The sequence below is a fragment of the Scylla paramamosain genome, chromosome 17 (genome assembly GCF_035594125.1).
Source record: "Scylla paramamosain isolate STU-SP2022 chromosome 17, ASM3559412v1, whole genome shotgun sequence".
Taxonomy (NCBI): Eukaryota; Metazoa; Arthropoda; class Malacostraca; order Decapoda; family Portunidae; genus Scylla; species Scylla paramamosain.
In genome coordinates this window covers 4,717,647-4,745,567 of record NC_087167.1, presented here as the reverse complement: position 1 = coordinate 4,745,567, position 27,921 = coordinate 4,717,647, and the positions used below count along the sequence as shown (strand labels likewise).

Sequence of the window (27,921 nt, the reverse complement as noted above, 5' to 3'; positions counted from 1 at the left end):
TAGTAAATTTTTATACTATTACAACAGTCACCTGTGATTACCACTCAGCAGTAGCAGGGTTAATTTTCTGGTGGCCACTTCGTTAGCGTCAACCTGCCTCAGTACTTGACGGTCCCTATTGCCTATAGAAAAGAATTTACCCATGTTTAACCAACAATACATTGACCCCTTTGTACACTTACCTGGTGATGGATGGTTAAAGGAAACGCAAGCACAGATATCCTAGCTCAATAGCAGACACATATACACTGAAGGATCGCCATTGCCCGAACTCATAAGGGCAAACGAAGCTCGTTAACTCGCCGCGGGGTATCATAAAATCAACTTTGAACGCAACAAACCTCGTTCATAACAACCTGATGGTCTAACTACCTTCACGGTACTTATAAATGCATATCTGATTGTATAATAAAATATCACACTACGCCACACTAAACAGCACCAGGGATCACATTGGTTCTGTACATCTTGAGTAAGCACTCCATTTAGTACCTATCGCTGTTCTGTGTGAGACGAGAGTACCTCCATTCACTGCTCACAACAGCAGTTGTCACCTCGTCATCTACCTTTTATTTTCACACGTAAATGAAGATTTTTTTCTTGGTAATATTTTCCATTATATATATATATATACATATATATATATATATATATATATATATATATATATATATATATATATATATATATATATATATATATATATATATATATATATATATATATATATATATATATATATATATATAATATTATATATATATATACACACATACTCCATCATAGGCGTTACTTCCTAAATGGATGGGACGGGAAGGGGTTTGTTTGAGTCAAGTTTTACCATCGTAGTGTCCATATAATTCTTAGATGAAATAATAGACAATTAACATACTGATTCACTATAAGTGTATAGACATTTATTATTATTTCACAATACGTAACACTGTTTGGGCAATAATTGTGCTCGAACTTTTTATACAGGAGCAAAGTTTTCATTGAGGCAATGACCTAAGTCTGGGCTACCAAGCCTGTATGCTTTGGACGAGCAACAACCACAGTGAGTATTGTGTGTATAAACTGCCTCCATGAAATGCCACTGAAAGAGCCAGTTCGCTGTCCCTTTATTCCACGTCTGTCTGGATGTCAGTATCAACCCTCGGTAATTACATTAAAGGCTGTGAGTATACGATATATACATGCATACATACTTACGAGTACACGTATATAGATGTACATAATATATATGTTCGTGATGATATGGGCTTTCTCTCTCTCTCTCTCTCTCTCTCTCTCTCTCTCTCTCTCTCTCTCTCTAAAAAAAAAAAAAAAGGAAATACATTTCATTGCTATGAGATTTAAAATCTTCGAGAAGTGAACGGTTTTATCTTTATCTCCACTATCATCCTATCACTACTTAAGATAGTACCTTCGGTACGTAAACTACTACAACTACTACTACTACTACTACTACTACTACTACTACTACCACCACATTTAGAACATAAATTTGCACAAAATTATGCTTTCACGAGCTCCCACAGTCATTGAACCTTTCATTGGTCCCTGAAGACAAGATCTGGACGGTGACTGAAAAGAAGGCCTCGACTCTCAAATTCTCTCACTACAGTAAAAGGATCACAGTGTAGCACTCCACGAATTTGCTTCCTTTCGTGGGTAAACTTCATTAAAGTTTTGTCAAAGCCACGCGACGGAAAAGTTCCCTGGGAAGCGCACCCTTAGAAAGAAAGATTCACGGAAATGTTCTCCAACCACTAGCTGTGTGTGGATCACTCACTAGCTGTGTGTGGATCACTCACTAGCTGTGTGTGGATCACTTACTCGCATTCGTCTAGTAACATTAAAATTCTTGCATTCTAACGCGTACATACAGCAGATACACACGTTTAAATTGTTACGTAAAACAGTGTCATGTAATTATAACTATAAAGAAAAATACTTAATGTCATCTGAAAAACATTTTTGCTATTGTATAATATTCTGACGAAGTTACATAAAATCAGAATTTTCTTCTGATATTTATCGACGAGATACTTAATGACTAACTTTCATGCGTTCCGGCCAACTCAAAATTGAAACTTCACAAAAGAACAAGACTGCATTTTACTAGTGACATGTATCGCAGTATAAGCTACGTATACCGGGACACACATTATCACCCCACCATGTTACACTGTTTATGTGCAGCTTTTCTTTGTAAAAATACTCAAATAACGTCTGAGAACCATTATCACTGATGCTGCACTTTGCAACTAAAGAAACTTCAAAGAAGTCTGAAGTCTTCTCTCGCACTGCTTACTACAGCCTAATTCAGTCTGACCCAGTTCAGTTCACCCTAGCAAACACAACACATTTGGTTAAGGCAATCGCAACCACGTCATTATTGAACTTGAGGTATAAGCAGGGCCACATCAAGGTTGGGATTAGAATTAGCGACCGACTAAGACGACTTGTTGATGGGCGTTAGCTTGACAGTTGATCTGCTCCTGCGTGCTGACGTGAGTGTCGGGGGTGGGCGATCTAGAGCGCTGCGGCCGAAGAGGGGTGAGGGCAGATCCCTGATTGAAGGTGACGAGCATTTGCGAGGAGGCGATGCCAACCCAACGCCGTCCTCGTCTGGCACCCATTCCTGTGGAAGAACAGGAACCAAGGGAATGTGGGGAGGCAAGAGGCACTGCTTGATGGCGAGTATACGTATAAGCTGTGAGTGTATTCTGAATACTTCTGTAGTATGAGTGATGCAGGAATGTTGTGTGCTGGGCGGGGGTGAATGCTAAGCAGCATTGAGCTGGCTGGCTGGCTGTGCAAAGGCACCGAGGCTTCTGTCTGAAAATTTGTCTGTGGTGGTAGTGGTAGTGAGGATACTCGTTTTGAGTGAGTACCTGGGTGAGTGGTGCCGCCTTGACTCAGGGAGGGGCGACGGGTATGCATGCTGTGGCTCACCTGGACGGCATCAGCTCCACCTTGAGACCGATAGCTGACAAGCTTCGGCGGTGGCGTAAGGGCCTGGCGTAAGGCGAGCGTCTCTGTGGCGGCTGCTGCCAAGCAGCGAAGGGTGATGGAGGACGCGGTGGTGGGGGCGGTGATGCCCTCAGCGGCCACGATGGCGTGGGGCGGGGGAGGAGACCCTCGGCGGGGAGCGGTATTGAGGGTGATCTTCGGATGGGAGGGCTCAAGTTCGGACGGGCTGTACACAGTGCGTTCGTCTTCGCCGCTGCTTTCCTCCTCCCCGATGCTGCCCACGCTGAGGCCGCCGCCGCTCTCGTCTCGTCGAAGCCCTGACGGCGGCGGCGACCCAATGAAGCGCGACGTTAAGTCATTTTCCAGCGGACTCGCCTGAGGAACGAGAGCTTACATGAGGCAAGAAAAAGAGGCTGCTGCTCTTGCTGCTGATGATGACAATGACGATGACGATGACGATGACGATTATAATAATAATAATAATAATAATAATAATAATAATAATAACAACAACAATAATAATATAATAATAATAATGATAATAATAATAATAATAATAATATTAATAATAATAATAATAATAATAATAATAACAAATAATAATAATAATAAAAATAATAATAATAATAATAATGATAATAACAATAATAGCGGTAGTAGTAGTAGTAGTAGTAGTAGTAGTAGTAATAATAATAATAATAATAATAATAATAATAATAATAATAATAACAATAATAATAATAATAATAACGGCGTACGTATTGACGTACTCAACTCCCAGTCAAAAGGTCCAAGGCTCAAATGGTGGGCTGGATGGAAACAAATTGAGTTTAGTCTTCTTTCATCCTGCAGCTTCTTTACCTGGCAGTGAGTCTAAGAGGGATTTTACTCTGAAAAAGGTATGATCTTGCATTCCTGGCAGGAGAGAAAGGCTTGCAGGCCTTTTATCCAGTGTGCGTGTGTGTGTGTGTGTGTGTGTGTGTGTGTGTGTGTGTGTGTGTGTGTGTGTGTGTGTGTGTGTGTGTGTGTCTTTTTACATGAAACAGTACAAGGACGGAAGGAGGGGGAAGGAAAGTAACTCATTCCATCGCATTAGTTAAGCTAGCAATCTGCAAGGATGTCTTGTAACTTTACAGATTTCATTCCTTTAAGTTGCCGAGGGGTCAGTGAAGTGGGATAAAAAACTACATGCCGACAAGCTCTGTCCAGGCAATGGCAGTCACGATATACGTTCGTGATCAGCATTTTCTGGGACAAGGTTCGATGCGACTTACAGACTGTACGTGTGTCTGCCTCCTACGCCCTTGTTCCATATTAGTGTTTCAATACTTCAGTAAAAGAAAAATCATGATGATGGAGGAGACTGATTGGGTGACTGAACTGATCTGCAACCATGAAGTCATACAACTGCACAGAAAACAACAGTCTTGTTATGTTCATAGTAACACCATTGACTCACACTCCTGGAAGCTGATGGTGTGGCTGAAATTCTCTGATAAGGAAGACGTATATATACTTCCAGCGGTAACTTGTGAGGAGATACAGGTACAGTTGTCAGGGGATAAAGAGTGGAGGTGAGAGAATTCTGCCTCAATGACGCACACATAGCTGTGGGTGGAATTCAATGATTTTCGTTGGTATGATTACGTGGCTAGATTAAAGCATTTCCTGAGGGAGTAGCAGGAATGCCAGTGAGGATATGAGCTTTGCCTGTGGCAGAAGATCGATAGCTTGCTTTGGAATGGTTGAATCGCGAAAGACTAATATAAGATTAACTTACATTATTTAACACATACACTGGTGTCAGTGCGCCCGCGCGCGTGCGTGCCACTGTGTGGAAACCAATAACACATGGAACAGTGTATGACTGGTGTAAACAAATGCTACGGCGAAGATCAGTTATTAGAGTGTTTTCAACATGAGGTAAAATATACAGCTTACAAAGACCGAACTAAGAGAGTCATGGTCGATGTGTCACTTACTTGAAGGAGCAAGTCTCAAAAGTGAAAAAAGATTCGAAAAGTTCTGCAGAAGAGAGAGAGTATGAGTCTTGGATGGAGTTCTCAGCAGTTTCATGAGTCAGTCAATAACTGTAATGAACTGCCTGACCTTGAGGTGCTGGTGATGTTTTGTTACATGCGTTCCTCCCTCACTGCTAAGATGAAAAAAAGTAAGCAAAGTAAATAATAAATTAATAAATAACAACAAATTGGTCAGTGTATTCTGCGGCAGCTCAGGGAAGGAAATTCATCACATTATTGCTTCCTTCTTCCAACATTAACTAGAATAATATACCACTGATGAATGCGTTATGCCGGTCACGAAGAGGGTATGGTTATAGGGGCGATGTTGAAAGTCAAACACGAAAAATATTGGATATGAAATTTGACTTTATGAGAGAGAGAGAGAGAGAGAGAGAGAGAGAGAGAGAGAGAGAGAGAGAGAGAGAGAGAGAGAGAGAGAGAGAGAGAGAGAGAGAGAGAGATATCCAATAGAATGCAAGAAACTTCCTTGACTGCAACGGATCGTCAGTCCCTAGTGTTTGTTCTATCAGTGTTCATGTACATGTACTTCAAATTGTTTTCTCTTTCTCGTACGGCACTTGCACTTGCTTCTTCTTCCTTTTAAAGCTGTTCATTCTATAACAAAGTAAACATTACTGGTATTTTAAGAGAGCAATGCTCATACTGCTAGGAAGCCGGCGCGATATTGACAAGCGTGACTGTTTTGACGGTGTGAATGAAAAGGAATCTGTTTGACTTAGATGCGTTCAGTGACTCTTTTCCTGTAGTGTCACCGCGCCGCCACCTGCACCATGAGGGCACGGGCAGAGTGGATAGTTGGCTAAGCAGGCAGTGTTGCACTCCAGCTATACTCTCAACAGAAAACAAAATTAACATGTGATAAAAAAAAAATTATGCTGACTGTGTTCAAGAAGTATGGCACGATATTCCCACATATCCATTGAGCTTTAAAGAAGTTCGTAAAACTGCTGAATAACTTCAAATAACAAACTTAAATCTGGTTCGGAGTGATTTTCAGAGACTCAAGATAAAAGGGTGGGCTTGTTTATTGTGAAGCACTGCAGGGCGGAGAGGGAAGTGGTGCAGACAGTGACTGTGGGACACGCACGCTGTGTTCCAGAGCCTCGTGAAGGAAGGAGAAGAGAGTAGTGCGTCACGAGAGTCACTGAGGAAACACTGGGTTGCTTCAGTATTCATGACATTCGACTTGTTTGTCATGCGAAAGCTGGTCGACCAGTAAGTGGCCAACCCATGTCAGACGTCAAGGAATACAACTTGAAGTACATGTACATGAACACTGATAGGAGAATATCTTCTCTCTGTTTTGTATTGCAGCAGTGTGAAGAGTGCTGCACTACCAGCTGCTGAAACCAAAGTAACGTGAAATGTGTGAGGTGAAAGGAAGGTTAGCATACAGGATGGCTGGTGGAAATTTATAACGAAATCATTATAGAGCTACTGAAGGCTTAAGCTGCAAACATCATCCCGAGTTGCATTCTGTTGCAGGTGAGGCTTTATGGTGGTTTTTATTTGATGGTAAGATGCCTTCTCAACAGATGGAAAGGTAGGGGTGGGCGGAATACCAGGACACTGCCCGGTAGACTAAGCAAAACATTCAGACGCCTGTTGTTGATGCATTCTGTAGTCACTTCTTGGTGAGGCAGGGTCGCAGGAAGTGTTACGTGTAGTGTACTTCCATATGTGGTTAGTATTTCAGAGTCTAACGCAGTGATTTTGCCTCCTGAGCTCACGTGAATGTGTTTTGAGGTTAGGTTAAGTTGAGGTTAGGTCGTCCAGTGGTCGGACCGTGCGGGAAACCGACTTTGTATTTCTGTTAAGATGCTGATTAATTTATATAATGACAAACTAATCGTACCTGTATAGTCCTGACATTAAAGGGTTTTCTGGAAAAAAAAAAAAAGCGATGTATTTAAAAGTAAACACCTTGTGGGCCTCAGTGAAGTGATCAAACAAGCTGTTACTCTGAACACCCTGGAAGAACTTTTACCTGAATCATCCATCAACACCAACTCCTGTGAGGTGGATAGCGGGCAAGCCTCTGTCATGTTGACCTTACTACTCGGGAGGTTTCTGCAAGAGACAAAGCTCGCGGTGAAAGCAAGGAAGGTGCAGCGAGTTGTTCCGATTGAGAAGCTTTTATTAAAAGTAAGGCGTTGAGAACGCGTGCCTGCATGGAACCTCGCCCTGGGAGGCCATGGGGAGTGATGAATGTGTGTGTGTGTGTGTGTGTGTGTGTGTGTGTGTTAAAAAGGGATACTTACCGCAATGACGGGGCTGCGGGGTTTCTGAGCAAGGGGCGGGAGAGAGTGAGGCTTGCGTCGCTCCTCGCCCCCTTCGCTACTGCTAGATCGCCCGCCTCCCATCACATCCCCGCGCTGTGACCTGCACAGAGATATGGATACTCGTGTTAAGCAAATAGCGGTCAGAGAAAGGTATAGCGAAAGCAAGTAGTAGTGTTTCATCCATACATGTGTGTGTGTGTGTGTGTGTGTGTGTGTGTGTCAGTGCGCGCTGTCAGGTTTAACAGGGCGACATTCGGGAAGTAGGCATCACAACGAAATTAACATCACGAACAGTTTGCACGTAGATGACAGAAATCATTGTAGCGTAGGAAGCCACTGTTTGTCGCTCCCTTAACGCGCTTACATGCCAACCGTCATTAACATTTGATATTTGCAATTACTCGGTGATTAGTTAAGTAGATTACCTAGAGAACACTCGTCTTTAAGAAACAACTGTTAGCATTACCAAAATCACACTTTTTTGCTCTTTAACCTCCTAAACATTTACAAATACTAAACATTTACATCTGGCGACGCTTCTTAAGGCAGCCTCGTTACTAAAACCGGAACAGCGAAATTGCAAAATGCTGAAAAGTCGAAACAGAAAACCAGAAACTAATGAAACGCCACACCAACGAAATTCAACACTACCCGATGAGAACCAAATTCAGACCAAGAGAAAATATGATGATGGAGGAAGGAAGGAAGGAAGGAAGGCTGGGCACACTCAAGGCCAACACAACGCGACGCACCAGAACATTGACCTACTTTGTGCGTTAAAGATGCAGGTGTCCTAAATGTCACGCCGCAGGAAGAAGTGGATGAAGAAGTTCTGTCAGCAGTGCGAGGAAGGCGACGCGCGTAGGGTAAGGAAGGAAGGAAGGCAATGGAAGAGAGGGAGATGATAAGCTGGCACAGAAGACGTGGGAAGAATACTCGTTGTAAATGATAAGCTTTCAGAAAACGGGAAAAGAATAAAACTTTGTCAAGCATAATAAAGCAAATGGAAGTGTTTTCAATGAGTATCTCTCTCTCTCTCTCTCTCTCTCTCTCTCTCTCTCTCTCTCTCTCTCTCTCTCTCTCTCTCTCTCTCGTTGAACAGCCAATAATGTTTGCAGTATCGTGAATAATAGCGTGAACATGCACTGCGAGAGAGAGAGAGAGAGAGAGGAGAGAGAGAGAGAGAGAGAGAGAGAGAGAGAGAGAGAGGAGAGAGAGAGAGAGAGAGGAGAGAGAGAGAGAGAGAGCGGAGGGGATGTTGGCTAGACGCGTTATTGCAAACATTTGTCTTTTCTTTATGTATTTTATATATATTTTTTTCTTATTTCGAACGATATTCGAGTAGAAGTAGAAGGAAGAAGAATAAAGATAAGAATAAGAATAAGAAGAAGAAAAAGAAGAAGAAGAAGAAAAAATAAAATAAAATAAGAGGAAAATTTCGCTATTTGTTTCATGAAAATAAGAAGTTCAAGATAAAGAAGAGAACAACAACTACTACCCACTATAACTAACTGTAATAATAATAACAACAACAACAACAACAACAACAACAACAACAACAACAACAACAACTACAACAATAACAACAACGACTACTACTACTACTACATCTACCACCACCACCACCACCACCACCACCACCACCACCACCACCGCCACCACTACCAGCGGCCGTTATTGTTATTGTTACTGAAATATGGACACGTTTAGAAGATAGACTTAAGATGAATGGACGGAGGGGGAGAGAAAGATAAGGGAGATTACGAGGAGAGTGGATAGCGAGGCAAAACCATACGGGAGATGAAGGATGCCGTCTGGTGGCGAGATGGGATGCTGAGAGAGAGAGAGAGAGAGAGAGAGAGAGAAGAGAGAGAGGAGAGAGAGAGAGAGAGAGAGAGGAGAGAGAGAGAGAGCGTGGAAACTGTCAAGGTAAAAACACTACCCGTCTGGTACATGTCGATCTAGCAGATTTATGGAGGGAAGAGCAAGAACAGCAACAATAACAAGATGAGAAAGAATAAGAAAAAAGGAGATACAAATAATAAATCCATAGAGGAACCTTTTTAAATTTCACACATGGACGTTGCCGGGGAAATAAAATGAAAAAAAAAAAAGAGACGATCGAATGACTATAGAGCGAAGCCTTCTTGAATACGACAGGAGGGAAAAAAAACGATAAAAAAAAAAGACTTAGAGAAACGAACGGAATGGAGCTGAATTTAGAGAGAGAGAGAGAGAGAGAGAGAGAGAGAGAGAGAGAGAGAGAGAGAGAGAGAGAGAGAGAGAGGGAGAGAGAGAGTCGAGGTATATATTTCATAAAGATCTGATAAGGAAAAGAATTGGGGCAAGAGAAAGGCTGACTGGCCGGAAGAGAAAATACCGGAAAAAAAAAGAAATCGATGAGAATCCGAAAAAGACACACACAAAAAATAAAAAGAAAAAAAGAAAATGGGCGGTGAATTTGGAAACACATCGTCCGGATATTGGTGGTAGGCCAGGTGACAGGAAGATATGTGTGTGTGTGTGTGTGTGTGTGTGTGTGTGTGTATGGGAAGAGGAGACAGAGGTGATACAGACAGAAAATACATCGTGTCAAGGGGATATTCTTTATTTCTTTAGAGAGAGAGAGAGAGAGAGAGAGAGAGAGAGAGAGAGAGAGAGAGAGAGAGAGAGAGAGAGAGAGAGGGAGAGAGGAGAGAGAGAGAGAGAGATCTTAAATGCGCAGGGAAAAGTTTGGAAAGTAACTTAAGTATCCTTGAACGCTGAGGAGATTATCCATCTAAAGTCTTCCAAACTCATCAGGCAGGCAGCGGGCGGCGGGGCGGGACGAAGTGTGTGTGGGTGAGGGCGCGGCGGGAGTGAGAGGTGTGGTGAGGCGTGGAAGAGTTTGATATGAAACTCAGTCACCCTTCATATCTTTTTTTTTTTCTTCTTAGATGGGCTATGATGGGGTTGACGTAATATAATATAATTTAGTCTAATATAAACTAATGAACAGCCACACTACGTATTTTTGGTGGATGGGTTACGATAGAATTGGGTTAGGTTAAGGTTACGTAATTTAACGTAACCTATCTGACGTAATCTAATAAAATTTAATCTAATATAAGGTAACTAACAAATAGCCACCCTTCTCTTTTTGGGAGCGATAGGTTACGATAGGGTTGGGTTAGGTTAAGGTTACATAATCTAACATTAATAATAATAATACATAATAAAAAAAAATTGCAATGCTGGCAATAAAATGTGATGGTATAGATCATTAAGAACATGTTTGAAAGGTTACAGATGATTTGTCAGATTCCCATGTGCATTTTTTTTCCATTCGTGGTGAAGAACACTTATTAGACTATCACTAGAATCATGAACTTTGCAAGGCTGGGTGGGAGATACGAGTAAGGCAAGACTGTTCCTATGTAATATATATCATTAGGAGTGTTTTCAAAAGTGACGTAGATGATTAGTTTACGTTTTCATGGTCTTCTTCCCTATTGATGGTGCAAAATCCTTATTAAGCTATCTCTAGGATCATGAAAACACGTATTAACTGCATATCTTCTGCCTTGTCATCATTATCATCATCATCAACAGCCTCTAGGTTTCCAATTGATTGACTGACTGACTGACTAACTGACTGACAGACTGGCACTCGCTCCGTCACTAACGCGAAACGTGCTACAAACATACATTGTAGCAGATAACTCTCACACTACCGGAAATATCTTGATGTATCCGGTCTGCAGCGTGATCTGGTGGCCATGAAGATATAACTTTTGGAGCAGGAGGAGGCAAGGGGGCAGGAGGAGGAGGAGGAGGAGGAGGAGGAGGAGGAGGAGGAGGAGGAGGAGGAGGAGGAGGAAACAGAGGTGATACAGACAGAAAATATATCGTGTCAGAGGATATTCTTTATTTCTTTTGAGAGAGAGAGAGAGAGAGAGAGAGAGAGAGAGAGAGAGAGAGAGAGAGAGAGAGAGAGAGAGAGAGAGAGAGAATGTTCTCGACACGCAGACGAACAAAAAGAGCAAACGAGGGGAGGAAGAAAGAGAAACAAGATGGAAAATAAAAAGAAACAAGAGATAAATATTACATACAAGAACTACGATGGCAAGATGGCGGGGGAGGAAGAAGAGAACGAGCAGAAAGAGCAAGTAGAAAATAAGTAAAGAAAAAGAATCGAGAACCTGTGAATATTTCAGTCTCCCATGCAGAGGCGAGCGGGTTGAGGGAGGGTGGTGTTTGGGTTTCAAGGGGACGGTTAGCCGCGTTAACACACACACACCCCACTCACGAAGGCTGACGGGTGACTGACTCTTCGTGACTCGTGAAGCTCTCGTCCTATACTGTGCTGTGCCTTCGATGCTTATTGATCACCCCCCCACCTAACAACATCTCCCTGCCATTCCTTGCCCCTTGCCCGATACTTCTCTCCCCTGCCTCTCCTCACACTGATTACCACACCCTTCTCTCCCTTCCCACAATCACAGAGGAACACGAGTGGAGGAAAGTGTTTGTAATAGTGGAGTTGACACACACACACACACACACACACACACACATGCAGCGCGGCGTAAAAATGTTAGCCACTTGAATTCCTTCCTTGTGAAATTCAAGCATGAAAGCACGTCTTCTCTTTCTCTCTTCTCAGACTGCTCTTATTATTATTATCATTATTATTGTTGTTGTTGTTGTTGTTGCTTTGTTGTTGTTGTCGTTGCTGTTGTTAGCATACATTAGGGAGGTGATTCTCGAGTATCGTCCTTTTATTCCTTGCCATTAATGTATATTGCGACTAAAAGGTATAGTTATTTATTTGCTTCACCCATTAGCTTTGACCTCTCCTTTAACATTAAGTCTTCTTTCTGATTTGCTTATGTTTCGTCAATATTTAGTTTTGTAAGGAGACTGTCAGCAAGGATTTAACTTTGAGAAAAGGGATAAAAACGCAGGGAAAAGTGTGTGGCATGGTATTCACATTCTGACAATGACTATACAATGTCTATCTGATAGTTAAGTTTCCTCCTTTCACTTCATAACTAACTTCCCAGAAAGCAAGAAAATTAATTCACTTTTAGTTGCTTCTTCATAAGCACTAAAGGACGTGCAGGGAGGAAATACTGTAGTGAGTCCTGGAACACTGGCTATCGGATCCCAAAGTACGGTAAGTAAGAACGTTTAAGTAAAAGGTAAGAAATGCATGCGATTCCCAGTTAGGAGGTAATACGCGGTTCATGGTCGAGGCGGTGCTTGTGCGTACTAAGCTGGCATTCGGCAGTGTGGGAACAACAAGGCAAAGTCAAGGTCAGAAGCTGATTTACATGCAAAGCTCACTTACTAAAGGCCAGTTCCACAGTCACTTCGTAAGCCATCCAAACAAAACACTCCTCTCATTTACTCGGGAGCTTATCAACAGGGGAAGTGTTTTGGTCGGATAACTTACGAAAAGACTGTGGAATCAGCTTACCAGTTCCAGTTTTTGGTATGATCCCAAACGAAAAGCAGCGGACAAAGTTGACTGTGGAACCTGATCACAGCTGAAGTATTTTTGTTGCTTAGTCTTCATTACATTGCGTTTTGCGTTTCTTCTCAATCTTCGATCCTATGATTTGCTGACAACCTCACAGAAAAACCCGACAACAGACAGATTTTCAGCAGATCAGAGGACTTGTTGTTGGGGGAAATCGATAAACACAGTGGAATTAAGTGTGGCGGGTCATTCTGTTATTGACGGTTACTACATCTGCTTGTGTTCGTGCTGGGTGTGCTGGAGCCTTTGCTAGACATCTCTTCCAAACATGTCTAATTATGTCTCGTATTTTAAGACTCCATCCATATTAAGGTGCCATGATCTTTACTGCCTTAACGTTTCATTGCTTCTGCTACTGATGCACCGAGTTTGAATATGATCTAAAAAATCTTATTTTTATACCTGATATTTGTATTTGTATATTTGTAATCTCAGTAACAATGCATTAACCCTTTTAGTACTAAGGCATTAGTTTCATTGTATTCTGAATATAATTTTTTTTTGCTCTGGAAAAAAAAAAAACATAATTCAATTTGATATTGATATTTTACTGACTTCGATAAACAATGCGTTTCCTCTCTAAGCAGTATGGCATCAATTTTATCATATCCTGCATAAAGTCTGAGAATTTCATTAATTTTAGGATGATATCTTTATATATAGTCAAGGGGCTAAAATAGTCCAAAGTTACTCATCCACTACAATTGACAATCTACCTCTTTTATTCTGCGCAACAAAGGAGGATTCTAAGAAATTTGGATATTGTCTACAGCACTGAATGAGTTGACAATAAGTAAATGCACCCGAAAGCCTTGGTGTGATGAGACGAGCCACTGACACGGTCTTCACGCTGAAATACGTATGTAATGGAGCAGACGCATTTAAAGGTCGATAGGAATGTAATTAGACTGACAAGCGGGTGGCGGACTGTGCGCGTGAGTGGTAGTAGAGCCACAATACACACACACACACAGCCTGGTAGCGCAGTGGTAAGCGCGCTGCCTCAAACAACACATGATTATAGCAACTCCTTACCTGCTTTTCTTCTCCTTTCTACAACTTTAACTGTTGCTGAAGAGGAGGATCGGGATACCACAAGAATTAGATTTGACCTTTTTTATTTATTTATTTATTTATTTATTTATTTTTTACTTTTTTTTTCATTATTAGATCTTGCTATTTTTTGAGCGGCAAATTGAACGACTTTTCCTCTTTTTCGCGTTTATCTTTCATTGGTAAGTGTCCTTCACATACAGAAAAAAAAAACACTAAGAGAATAAACAGATAAATAAAAACTAGTATTAGAAGAGCATTTTTTTTCACTTTTTCCCTTGATTTTACTTATTTATTTATTTTTAATTTTATTTATTTTTTAGAGCGACAAGTTCAACGATTTCTTCCCCTTTTGTGTACACGTCATTGCCGAGTCTCCTTGACTTGTAGAAAAAAAAAAAAACTAAAACAATGAATTTTCTTGGATGGGAGAGCACGAACTAAGCAAGTTTTCCTCATTTCGTGTGTGTGATTGGGTAGCCTCCGTGACATGCAAAAAAAACAAAAAAACAAAAAAAACAAAACAAAACAATAACAATAATAGAATGAATAAATACATACACGTAGATAGAAAAAAAAAAAAGAAAGGAAAAGTAGTATTAGGAGAAGCATCAAGAACACTATTCGATCTGGAATATGACATACGTACACAACGAAATGAGAATACACACACACACACACACACACACACACACACACACACACACACACACACACACACACACACACAAGTAATCTCGCCATCCAATCAGCGTCACCAGTCCTCGCATCATCCCATACGACAGCGGCAGTAGCAGCGGCAGTACCTCGGATTGCCTGCCTCTCATCCTTCTCGTCCCCTGCTGCGTCCCTTCCCAGATTCCTGTGGTTACTGCTCAGCTTTCTCTCTCTCTCTCTCTCTCTCTCTCTCTCTGGGGGCGTAACTTCTCCAAGTTTCTCCTTCATTATCTGTCCTCCTCTGAACATGATTAGCTATATTAGATCTGTCCTTCCTCCCTCCTTCGCTACAGGGACTCTCCGGACAGACAGACACACACACACACACACACACAATCTCTCTCTCTCTCTCTCTCTCTCTCTCTCTCTCTCTCTCCAGTCTTATGTGATTGTTTCTTGCGTTTGGTGTTTCTTTTGTTATTTTTGCTTTTGTTTTTCTTCTGTTCTTCGTGAGAGTCGTATGAATTTTCGTTTATCTTTTGGCTATGTATCAACCCTTCCTTCTCCTCTCTCTCTCTTTTTTTTTTTTTCATATCATCATCACCACCATCACCTCCACCACTTCCATCATTATCATTAACTCTTCTCTTTACCATTGTTTATCATCATTTCTATTGCCTTTACTTGTCTATGTATTTATTTGTTATTTTTCACAACAGCAACATGAACACAACACACGGGCCGTTTACGTTTTGATCACATTAACGTACGCTTAAATACATTTACCGGTCACCGTGACGAGGCCCTCTGCCTGTCCCCCTCTTGAATGATGCTGCGAGGTACGTCTTTGACAAACAACTCTTTCAAGTCTAATTACGCGCCTCCTATTATTAAGACAACCCCTGACTCATTGCGCATATTATTATCTATATCTCACCACTCACCACTCGTATGGTTCTCATCCCTTTACTTCCAATTACCTTATAACGCAGTATGTATTCTTATAAACTCAGTACACTATACGTAAAACACCCAATCCGTACGCACAACGCATTGACAAACCGAGTCTTTTATCACTTTCACTGGTAAACGTTGGAACTCTTTGCCTGTTCATGTTTTATCGATTTTTTTTTTTTTTTAGCCACTTAAAAAACATACCTTGAATATGTACTCAAAAACCTCTCTCTCTCTCTCTCTCTCTCTCTCTCTCTCTCTCTCTCTCTCTCTCTCTCTCTCTCCTCTCTCTCTCTCTCTCTCCTCTCTCTCTCTCCCCCATTATGTTTTAAAGTTATCGACAGTAAGAGGATGAAACAGAAGCAGGCAATTCCAGAGTTTACAAATGAAAGGGATACGATAGAGAGAGAGAGAGAGAGAGAGAGAGAGAGAGAGGAGAGAGAGAGAGAGAGAGAGAGAGAGAGAGAGAGAGAGAGAGAGAGAGAGTTTGGTGATGCATTATTCGTACAGATTAGTGTCTTGTGCGCGTATAGATGTATAGGTTTTTGAGCTCGCCTCACTAGTGTGTATGTGTGTGTGTGTGTGTGTGTGTGTGTGTGTGTGTGTGTTTGTGATGCATCTTGTTGGCATTGATTTACCCTCAGTATTTCTCAGTAACTGGCGATGTATTGAGGAGTCTGTCATCATACATTGATTTCTTTCCTTACCTCCCACTGAACTAACACTAATAACTTTTACATGACTCCCTCCCTTCCCTCTCCTTCCCTTTTTTTTTTCCCTTAAGTTTAAAGGAAGTGTGCTCCGTGCTGCCATCTGCTCTACGTACGCTTCCTTCTCCTCCTGCTTTCAAAATACTCTCGTTTTCATTGTAACTTCGCGCATCTTTCCTTAATCACTAACTAATTTGGGACGTTCTTTCTGTAGCCACTTCTAAACACCAAACTAGCTAGGAATTGGTGATATGTATTCTTTTAAGTTCCATTCTTTCTTCTTCTTCCTTTCTTCATTCCTTCGTCTTCTACAGTCCACCTTCAAAATGTTTAATGTGTAGAAATGAAACAATATCTATTCTCTTCATTCACTTTTTTCCTATAGATGTTTATAGATAAATATTTGATTCATTATTTTTTATTGTTATGAGTTGTTGAACAGGAGAAAAAAAACAAAAAAACAAAAATAAAGGTAAGTGTGTTTTAGATGAATTTATCGTACCTATTTTTCGTTTTGAATTACCAAGGGCTTCGTAAAAAAATAGATAAAAGATAAATAAATAAAATATATAAAAGAAAAAAAAATTCAGTCGCTTTCAAACGCATTTATATTTATTTCATCGATCAGCTCAACTCTACACACACACACACGCACGCACACACACAAACGCTCACGCACACACTCACGCACACACTCAGTCCAGTTGATTTACACGGTACCACCTCTCGTCCCGCCTTGCACTCTCCCTTCTCATCGACCACACTCACCGGGACGACTCTCCTTCTCACACCCTTGAAACGTGCTCCACTCCCCCCCCCCCACTCTCTCTCTCTCCCCCCTTTTCACTTTCATTTCAGTCCATCCCTTCTGCATCTAATGTCTTCTTTCTTCTTTCCTCCCCTCTTCCTCTTTCTTCTACCTCTCCTTCCTTCTCCCCCTTCTTTCTTTAGTTTCGCCTGGTTGTCTGTCAATAGTCTTACTCCCATTCTCGGCAAAGCATATGTTGTCTTTCATTACGTAGTCCCCTCCGCTTCTACGTTCGTCACTTAGCGTTGCCAATGTGTGAATCGCCTGCCTCGACTCGTATCCGAAGTAAATAATGCCAGTCCTTCCATCACCGTCTCGTTTACTCGTACTGCCTGCTTCGGATGTCTTGGATACGAGTAGAATCAGGTGGTGCGGTTCACAGCAGGTGGTTCACACACTGCCAGCGGTAAAAGAAAAGGTAGAAAAGGAAGGAATATATTTGAATGTGTGTAGTAATACCTCTTCCTTTTAATGCATGTGTCATCCCTCCAGACATTCTTTCATCATACTATTTTAAACTATAGTCGCCTACTACAGTCGTGGTTATACTCGTGCAGCGCCTACGTATAGATAAACCAATTTTCCCTCTCTTTCTTTCTCTCTTTCTCCCAATAAAGTGATTGTTATCTTTCTTTTTTTGCGGTTCAGTGACTTTTCTTTTTATCCATCTCTCTCTCTTTTTATTTGATGAATTTTTTGTATTTTCTTCCTTCTTTTTACTATAAACTTACTGGGAATTGCTACCATGTAACTGCCAGTGCGATTCCCACCACCCGCCCTGCATCTCTCGTCCTCTCCACTCCCCAGACAATTATCCAAGCCGTCCCTTCGTGATTCCTCGTCTCATCTTCGAGTGGAAATCCTGGAAGACATCACAGGATCGAGCACTACAAGATGAAAACCTTCCATTAAAAGAACTTAAATCTCTTGTATTTTATGAAGGATCAACTATTTCTGTCCTTCGCCGAGTCTTCTTCGTCAGTAAGGGACATAGACTGCAAGGGAAGGGAGCTAAAGGAGGTAAATTGGGAAGGAAGGGAGTTAAGAAAGGAAGACTAGGAGAAGAGGAGTAAGTAGTGATGACTAAAGGGAGTGAGGGTAAGAAGGAAGATTTGGAAAGGGAAGGGAGATAAGGAGGGAAAACCAAGAACGTAGATAATGAAGGAATAGTAGGAAGAAAGAAGGCTGAGAAGAAGAGGGAGATAAAGAGGAAAAGTGAATGAAGAATGGAAAAGAAGAAAGATTAAGGAATGTAGTGACGTAGGAAGGAATCAGGAGGGTAAGAAGAACAAAATTAGAAGAGTATGTGGAAAGAAGGTTAGGAGAGGAGAGGAATATAAGAAGAAGAACTACATGATGGGAAAGAAAAGGAAGAGTGGCGAGTGGGAGGAAACAGGGAAGAATCAAAACGATAAGAAGATAGGAAATTTGAGAAAGCAAGTAGATGTAGAGGAAAAAAAACTAGAGGGAGGTTTGGAAGCGGAAAATTCTATGGAAGGGAGGAACGAAGACAAAAAAAAACAAAAAACCAAACAAACTGGAGAGAAGCAAAAGAAGTAAGAAGGAAAAAAAGGAGGGAGAGTGTAAGGAAGAACGTTAAAGAACAAAAATCATGACAAGAAAGAGGAATGGGACTGAGAGGAAGAAAAATATTTGAGGGGAGGTAGGAAGGGAGAAAAACGACGAAGGAAGGTTTAGGGAAGGAAGCAAAGGACTAGAGGAAGAGTGGAAGACAGAAAGATTGACGGGAAAAGCATGACAAAAAAGAGAAAAGAATGAGGTTGGGAAGAGTAGGAAAGGGAGGAAAACAAATAAGATTGGGAAGAAAGGGAAGTACGGAGAGAGAGAGAGAGGAGAGAGATGAGAGAGAGAGAGAGGAGAGAGAGAGAGAGAGAGAGAAGAGAGAGAGGAGAGAGAGAGAGAAGAGAGAGAGAGAGAGAGAGAGAGAGCATTGGAGGGAGAGTGGAAGGAAGGTTGATGGAGGAAAAAGAAAATAAGAAAAATGAGGATGAAAAGGACCCACGAACGGAAGCAAAAGCAAAGGAAGGAATATTGGGAAAGAAAGGGAAATAACGAAGGATAGAAATGAAGGACAAGGAAGGCTGAGAAAAAAAGAAGAAAAAAAACATGACAAGAAGAAAAGCGAACACAGGGAGACAGGTTGGAAATAAGAGAAACCTTCATGTTTATTTATGGAATCAAGTTGTGTGTCTCTTGTGTGTTTGTTTCCCCCAGGTCTACTCTCCTCCTTGTCCTGCTGTCTGCTCTCTTGTGTCCCTGCTGCTGCCATCCCCCAAAGGACCCTCAACGCCTCCGCCTCCTGCCTATTTGTACTCTTTTTCTCTTTTCTCCCTTTTACTTCTTTTCTTCCTCCTCCTAATTTACTTTTTTTCTATTCTATCATTTTTCATTATTTCCATCAATTTTCTTTCTTCGCCGTCTTGTTTTCCCCTGTCTTCGTTTTTCAACAATGTAATTACCTTCACCGCAATGTCATGTTTTATTTTCCTTTTTAACTGTTACATCTCAGTCTTCTTTTCCACCTTCCTTTCTTCTTTGTCCTCTCTTCCAAACCTTTCTGTACCTGCTCTCCTTCCCTTTTTATTCTCTTTCTCTCCTTCCTCTTCTCTTCCTTCACTTTATCGTCTAATTCCACCTGTCGATACTTGTACAAATAAAATTCAGGTTTGATTCTTCCTTTTATTCCTTTTTTTCCTCAAACGCTCAACAGAGAGAGAGAGAGAGAGAGAGAGAGAGAGAGAGAGAGAGGAGAGAGGAGAGAGAGAGAGAGAGAGAGAGAGAGAGAGAATACAGGTCCTGGTTTCCTTCAGGAATGTCTGTCTCCACACCAAAGTGACGCGACCAGTTATCGACACCAATACTGCACGGACGCCTGGCTGGGTAGACTGATGGTGACCGAGACAAAGTCTTCGGGATTCACATTTCTGTTCCGGGTGACGAGTCGGGAAAGTGGAGTAACCTATGACTAAGAAAATTAAAACTTGTGGAAGCTGTGTCGTTAAGTGAATGAGAGGAGGAAAAGAAGAAAACAGCAAGACCAACAAATAAGTATGTAAATAAACAAATAATAAATAAGTAAATGAACGAATATATAAATAATCAAGAGTATATATATTTTAGAGTTTGGAGGAGAATGGATAGATGAAACGCTCATTTAGAGTCTGAATTGGGTAATCTTCTCATGTAAACATTGTTATAATCACGTAAGAAATTATGACGCAGTTTGTTTGGAGAAAATTCAAACAAATGGAAATGAGAGATCATTGATGTAGATTGCTAACTTTCTAGGTCAGGTCAAGGTCACGAATCAACCTCTTATCATAATTATCGAACTGTTGTTATGTTCAGTGCTTTATTATAAAACAGGTGAATTACGAATGAAAAAAAAAAAAAAAAGCGCTATCGGACCCATAGAGGCGCAGGACACTTGGACACAGTACCTAAGTAGCTGCTCCCTGCGAGGAAGGCTTGGCGGCGACTGTGGTGTTCCAGCTGATCATTACATTTGCAATTAATGTTCCTGGCGACCGACATTATAAGCCTGAAACATTATGCAGATGTCAGAGAGAGAGAGAGAGAGAGAGAGAGAGAGAGAGAGAGAGAGAGAGAGAGAGAGAGAGAGAGAGAGAGAGAGAGAGGGAGAGAGAGGCATATCACTCGCATTTCACCCTAAGTAGCCATAATAATAATAATAACCTACATTCAGCCACCACACCTGTATTCATGACTCTTGGTGCCTCCACAGCTCGAGGGGAGAAGGTGACCATTCCCTTCCCTCCCTCCCTCCTTCCTTCATTCCCTCACGTCTCTCACACGCCTCTCATTCCCCTTCTCTTCCTTCCCTCAGTTACTCTTCCCCTTCCCTCTCCTCCTGCTAAGTGGTTCGTCCCCTTTCCTTCCCCCGTGTGTTCCTGCTCTGCGGTTCGTGCCTGCCTACTGCCTCCCTCCTTCACCTGGCGCGGTCAGGTAATGGGCTTACCCAAGAGGTGGTTATTAACTGGTGACGCATGTCGTAACCTCACGCCAAGGTCTCTCTCTCTCTCTCTCTCTCTCTCTCTCTCTCTCTCTCTCTCTCTCTCTCTCACTGCTTACGTATATGGTACAGTCCGTCGTATGGACGTAAGATATTTCAGGGGCCAAGTGTAGTTGAAAGAAAACGGATGACTAGCTAGAGAATGCAATGCTTTAAAGGTAAACTAAAGCATATCGAGGCTCGCATTCTAAAATACTTTGAACTCTCATAAGAATTATTTCTAAGAACCATTGAGATGAGTGATCAGTTTTCACGACTGTCTTTTCACGCTTATGGTGCAGAACCACTGTTAGACTAGAGCCAGGATCATAAAAGCAGCTTTGAAGACAACAATAACACCTATTATGTACTTAGTGCTAGTCGAGGTAAGACGCCGAGACGCTGGAGAATATGGTCTTGGGTCCACAGCGTCACCTCTCTACCCATATTAGCTCAGGCGCCTGTGAAATTACCTCTAACACTTTGATTGCTATCCCCTTTCCTCCCCTTCCCTCTCCTTCCCTTCTCTCCCCTTCCCGTCATCATGCACCCTGCTCATCAAAGCCTGCCCCTCCATGTCATCACCGCACCCTGCCCACACTCTGCCGCCGTCCACGCCCACGCTGCAGCACTCCCCGCCCGTTGCATAATACGTGCCCTGACAGGCGGCCTTGGAAAACAGCGGGTAATGATAATGGCGGCGCTGCTGATGGCGATATACGGGTCAATGAGGAGCACTTTTAATTTACACTAATGGGAGCGCCGGAGGGGTTGAATATAATAAGAGGGGAAGTGCTGCGTTTGCTGCCGCGAGAAAAGTGTACCAGGCTCCGCAAGTAATTACTTTTTTTTTTTTTGACCTGAAAGTCCTCATGAAATTGACTTGCAATATTTCTCTCTCTCTCTCTCTCTCTCTCTCTCTCTCTCTCTCTCTCTCTCTCTCTCTCTCTCTCTCGCACACACGAGTGACAGCGGAAGCTGAAAAGACTGGATAGGTATTTTTTCTTAGCTAGACATTAATGAAAATGATGACAGGGACATCTGTGGTGGCCGCGGTAATAGGCTCGTGTGTCAGAGGGTGTGAATGCGAGACGTGGCAAGAGGAGGTGGCGACACTGTATAGAGACTGAGCAGGCACTTTTTTCAGCGAGATATTACCGCAGATCAAGGTGCAGACGTCTGCGGTGGCCGTAACATGATGTTCCCTGTGTTCCCTCCTATCTCCTTCATGTCCCTGCACTGTCTACCTCCCGTCCTATCTCCTTCATAGTATTATACTCGCCATAAACACAATCATACAAATGTTCTTATACTGAATGTGGGAGAATTAGAGTTTTATGATCATTAATGTTATATTTTTACGACTGCTAGGTTACTGTTATCCAAAATCCCTTATAAATTTTTAGACACTTATTTTTGTTCTAGTCATAAAATAGTTCCCCAGTTCTCTAACCTCGAAAAAAAAAAAACCCGCCTATTCCATGTTTCCTGAATAGCCAAGACAATTTTTTACAACACTCTGAATGTATAAAAAAATAATAAATAAAAATAATAATAATAAAAAAAAAACGCCCATATCAGAGAATAGAGTTAAGAAATACGTACATAAAGAAAATGAACAGAGTGGCAGGACGCGCCGCACTGCATACACGGCACATGAACCTTTAACAGATGCCTGACCATGGCTTGAGAGATCATGGACCTGACAACCTTGACAGTGGGAGCGTGAAGGCGCATCCGGAAGTGTCATCATGGCAAAGACTGACGAAATGTGGCGCTGGTAAAGGAAAAGCGTGTGACTGAGATGAGGCAATCTGTAATCGAGAGAGAGAGAGAGAGAGAGAGAGAGAGAGAGAGAGAGAGAGAGAGAGAGAGAGAGAGAGAGAGAGAGAGAGAGAGAGAGAGAGAGAGAGAGAATGTGATAAATTATGAAACGTTTTGTTCTCTCATCCTGGTGTCTTGAGGTATTGTGTTCAAGTACTGTCGTTTCCTTGAAAATCCTAGTAATGTTGAAAGCTGTACAGTTTTACCTCAAGCACTCCACCAGAAGCCACTACGCACAGGGAACAGAACAGCCTGGCGAGAAGTGAAGGAGGAAAGGAGTGAAGGATAGAGCCACGCCGTTCTAAAGCAATCAAGTAACCTCATGCATGAACCAACGTCAGTATGTTAGCCAGAGTGGTTTTTCCTTACGAGAAGTGCAACGTGACTGTGATAAATTTCCTGTTTGTGGTTTTACTTATTTTGTTCATGCACGAGTTTCTCAGCGGTGTTATACTAAACTTTATTATCTCCGTGCGTGGTGCTGCTTTCCTTGTTTCTTCCGTGTTATGTTGTTGGTTTTCTTGCTTTCTAGTGCTTTTTTTCTCTCTCTTCCTCATTTTTCCTTTTTTTTTCTTAACTTCTTCACTCTCTCTTCTTTTATCGTTCATCTTCACTTCTTCCTGTTCCTCCAGCTCATCTTTTTCTTTACCTTCTCTATTCTTCTTCTTTTTTTTTTTTCAAGTTTCCTCTTTCCTCCTCCTCCTCCTCCTCCTCACATTCCCAGTGTTGACGAAATAAATTTTCAGCACCAAAAGTGTCAACAACAGCACCAACAAGATCAGTACAGCAATGAAAGTAGGTTAGCAGGAGGAGGAAGAGGAGGAGGAGGAGGTACAACAACAACAACAACAACAACAACAACAACAACAACAACAAAAACAAAAACAACTACTACTACTACTACTACTACCACCACCACCACCACCAGATCCCCCACAACACAACCAACATACAACATTGATACAGATCGTGCACGTCTTCCTCTTCCTTCCTCCCTCCCTTAACTCGCGTCCTCCCTTCCGGCTGCCCGAGAGAGCACCCTGGGAGGCAGTACAAAGGGCCCAGAGCATCATCAGTTTTGGGGATGGAGAGCCAGGAAACCTTTTATCCCTGACGCTGCAGACACACCCCGCAGGGCTCACTATACAACCAAGCAGACATACCAGTAACACAATTGCCGCACTTCTCATAGCGGGAGCATGCGGCGAGGGATGGTGTGGGGGGTTGGCGGGATGAAGGCAAGCAGCAGAGGAAGAATGCGAGAACAGAATATGAAGTAGGAAATAAAACCCCAAGACTGCTTGCTTGCTGATAAAATGTTAACGAATGCTGTCTTTTTTCCAGAGAGAGAGAGAGAGAGAGAGAGAGAGAGAGAGAGAGAGAGAGAGAGAGGGAGAGAATCATATATGAACTGACTGAATGAGTAATTGCTTTTAAGGCGCCGCAATAATAGAATCACATGGTGTCGTACATAAAAATAAAATAAAAGATACTTACAGAGTCACATACCTTTAATATACCCGATAAAATAAGACACAATAAGATATAACAGCGTAAAGTCAACACGAAAAGAAAGTACACTGAAATTATTAAAAATAGCGATGATGGAAGCCAGCACTCTCAGAATTAAACAGTCACACTGAAGACCACCATAAGGATATCACCACTCATGATGACAGAGAAGAGTTAAGTTTTTACCACTACGCCGTGGAAAAAGTATTGCTTATTACGAGGAAAGCAAGCAATATTAAGAATACAAAAACGCAAAAAATAGAAGTCAAGATATTTGCTCCGATAAAATGGACATACACTCCTTCATCTTACTGGAACCAAATACAAAAATAATGAGCAGAATAAGTTAAGATATGATAGAAATAAACTAACGTAAGACTTGACGGCCACGCTCAGTACCTTATGCTATTAATTGAGCTGGATGATTCGTCACTTGCTATACAGGTTCCTTGTCTTCCTGCCTCCCTTTTAAACAACAGCGACCCTCCCTCACACACATACAGACAGTATCTAGGTTATATGTATTCTCTACTTATCAGGCATAATCATAATTCCTCGTTTTTTGTTGAGTATACTATCTGAAACACGCCATTTTCTTTGCATATATTTCTCTCACGTTTTTCCTCATCATAATTTTCTACAGTTATGTTAGCGAAGACATATATTATGTTGTGGACACAGATAGAGTTGTCCCATGGAGTTGATATCAAGAAACCCTTCAGATTTTTCCTCCCTTCTTTCTACACACAGCCAGGACTTGTATTCAGTGCTATGGATGTAAAGTTGCTCCCAAAAAGTGATGTAAGAAAAAGCTTCAGTGAAACATTTTTGTACATGGAAAACGACTCACATTTCGAGGTAACTGTGCTTAGAATAGTTTGTGTAAGTCTGTCCTTCGCTCTGCTCTTCCCAAGTAACAAAGGAAAGAAGGGAACGGTAATGCTGCGGCGATAAATACACTGTCCATGAAAGGGATGAAAAAAAAAAAAAATGAAAAGAAAAATACCACGCTCTTAATGGAGATCTGAAAGGGAAGGAAGGAAGGAAGGAATGAAGGAAGGAAGGAGGGAAGGAAGAAAGGAAGGAAAACGTGTGTGTGTGTGTGTGTGTGTGTGTTTGGTACATTGAAGGCGAAAGAAAAAACAAAGAAAGGAAGCTTGAATTGGTTACGAGAGAGAGAGAGAGAGAGAGAGAGAGAGAGAGAGAGAGAGAGAGAGAGAGAGAGAGAGAGAGAAAGAGAGAGAGAAAGGGCAGGGTAGGTGGGCGCCGAGCCGGAACGCTCACGGACTCTGTGACTCTTAATAATTGAAACGACCCAAAGAATAATAGAAAAGGTGAGGACGAAAAAAAAAAAAAAAAAAAAACCAGAAGTCGAGGATTCCAGCCAAGATACACCTCAGTTATATAATCGTCTCACACAGAGTATTATTTATTCATTTATTATTATTATTATTATTATTATTATTATTAGTATTGTAGTAGTAGTTTAGGTGGTAGCAGTAGTAGTAGTAGTAGTAGTAGTAGTAGTATTCCATGTAAGAGGATTTCTCGTCAAGGACAACAAAACTGAGAGAAAGAAGAAGAAAAGTGTCAGTTCCTCAAGTCCCAAATTCCAAAACTATATTAATAAACACATTGTGACGCAAAAGTAACAGAAACAAGGAAAGACTGGATATACAAAAATCAAGCCTCGTCATGTCACTTCACTACACTCACTTTTGTTGTTACTACGTACGGCACGGGATGAAAAAAGAAGGCAGGAAGGACACGGGACTACTGCCGCTCACTGATGCACTCACTCGCTGATTGGCTAACGTATTCCCGCCTTGTTTTGAAATACGACGCTTATTTGCTTAACTTCTACAAAAAGCCATTATCTAATTGTATGATACTAGATTATGTATTTATCTTTTTTTTTTTTATGGGGGGATGCGGGGAGAGTTGATGTAATCCTATACCTTAAAATTTATCAAAGGTTTAGGTAGAAATACATTAGTTTGATGCACGTTTGAACACAAGACTGGAATACGTGGACCAGCGAGAGAGTGAGAGCTTAATGCAATGTTACCATGAGAGAGTGAGAGAGAGAGAGAGAGAGAGAGAGAGAGAGAGAGAGAGAGAGAGAGAGAGAGAGAGAGAGAGAGAGAGAGAGAGAGAGAGAGAGAAGAGGTTAACAGAAAAAAAAACAGAGCCAATGAAACGAAAATGGTAATGACAAAAAAAAAAAAAAAAATGCTTATCACCCTATGAATATTTTAGTATTGACGCACCTAAAAACAAAACGGCCGGGGAGGGAAGGGGTGGTAGAGAAGACACAGCATACATTAAATTGAGGAAGCTTTGAACACAAGGTTTTTGTCTGATAGCGTTAACTTTTGCAATCCTAACTCCTGCATTATTTACATTCTGACGATAGTTTCATTATTTCTTTTGTTTCCAGTGGGACTCCTGATATGAGAGAGAGAGAGAGAGAGAGAGAGAGAGAGAGAGAGAGAGAGAGAGAGAGAGAGAGAGAGAACCAGACAGGTTCTACATAATCACATTTCAAACTCCTAACAGGCAGTGAACTAGAAAAAAAATAAATAGTCACGGTCTTCTTTTCTTTTCCTTCCTCTTTTTCTACTCCTTCGCCTCTTATTCTTCTTCCTCTCTTCCTCCTCCTCCTCTTCTCTTTCTCCTCCTTCTCCTCCTCCTCCTCCTCCTCCTCCTCTTGCTCTCTTTTTCTTTCTTTGATTTTCTTTCTTTTCCTTCCTTCCTTCCTTTCTTCTTCTCATCTTTCCTTCTTTTCTTTTCTTCATCTCTTCGTTACTTCCTTTCCCTTCCTCCTTCTATTTCTTCTTTTTTTCTTTTCCTTCCTTCCTTCCTTCCTTTCTTTTCTTTGTCTCTTCTGTCCTTCCTTCCTTCCTTTCCTCCTTCATTTATTCATAACTTCTCAAACCTTCCTTCTCCCCTCCCCCTCTCCTTCTCTTCCACCCCTTTCCCCTCCAGCCGCACCCTTTCCTCACTTAACATGAAGTAGACCAAAAAACCTCCCCTCCCCAACCCTTTCCATTCTTTATACACCCACATTAACCTCTCCCGCAGCCCTTCCCAGAGAGAGAGAGAGAGAGAGAGAGAGAGAGAGAGAGAGAGAGTCAGAAGTCATGGAATAAATCTAACTTTTTTTTTCACTCGCTTTCATTCCTCTCCATTCCATTATGGGAGAGGAAGCGGGCGAGAGTAAGGGAAGAATGAGCCAGGGAAGAAAGAAGCAAGTAGGTCGGCAAAGGGGAAGGAAGGGCAAAGCTGGTGATTTAGGGGAAGTTTTGGAGGAGGAAGAGGAGGAGGAAGAGGAGAGGATTTATGAGGTGAGGAGGAGGAAGGCAGGAAGGAAAGACGAAGGGCTGAAGGGAAGGATGCATGGCTGGGTAAGTGGATAGGAAGGGAGGAAAGTGGATTGTTGTGGAATATAAGAGAGAAGGAGAGAAAGGCGTGGAGTGAAGGAGGGGAGGTGAAAGGGACTTAAGAAACAGGGAGAGTAGAAGGGTGACGGAAGAGAGG

The 27,921-nt window shown here is 41.8% G+C and overlaps 1 protein-coding gene across 1 annotated transcript in view; it reads right to left on the bottom strand.

Moving 5' to 3' along the window:
- Positions 1-895: 895 nt before the first annotated feature.
- The window catches only part of LOC135108347 (uncharacterized), a 42,932-nt gene continuing 15,906 nt past the window's right edge, over positions 896-27,921 (bottom strand). Inside the window, exons 3-5 of the mRNA XM_064019230.1 lie at positions 7,286-7,406; positions 2,962-3,354; positions 896-2,647 (exon numbers count right to left, since the gene is read on the bottom strand). Of these exons, the coding sequence (XP_063875300.1) occupies positions 2,459-2,647; positions 2,962-3,354; positions 7,286-7,406 (703 nt within the window). The 3' untranslated portion in view covers positions 896-2,458. The remainder of the gene's footprint in view (positions 2,648-2,961; positions 3,355-7,285; positions 7,407-27,921) is intronic.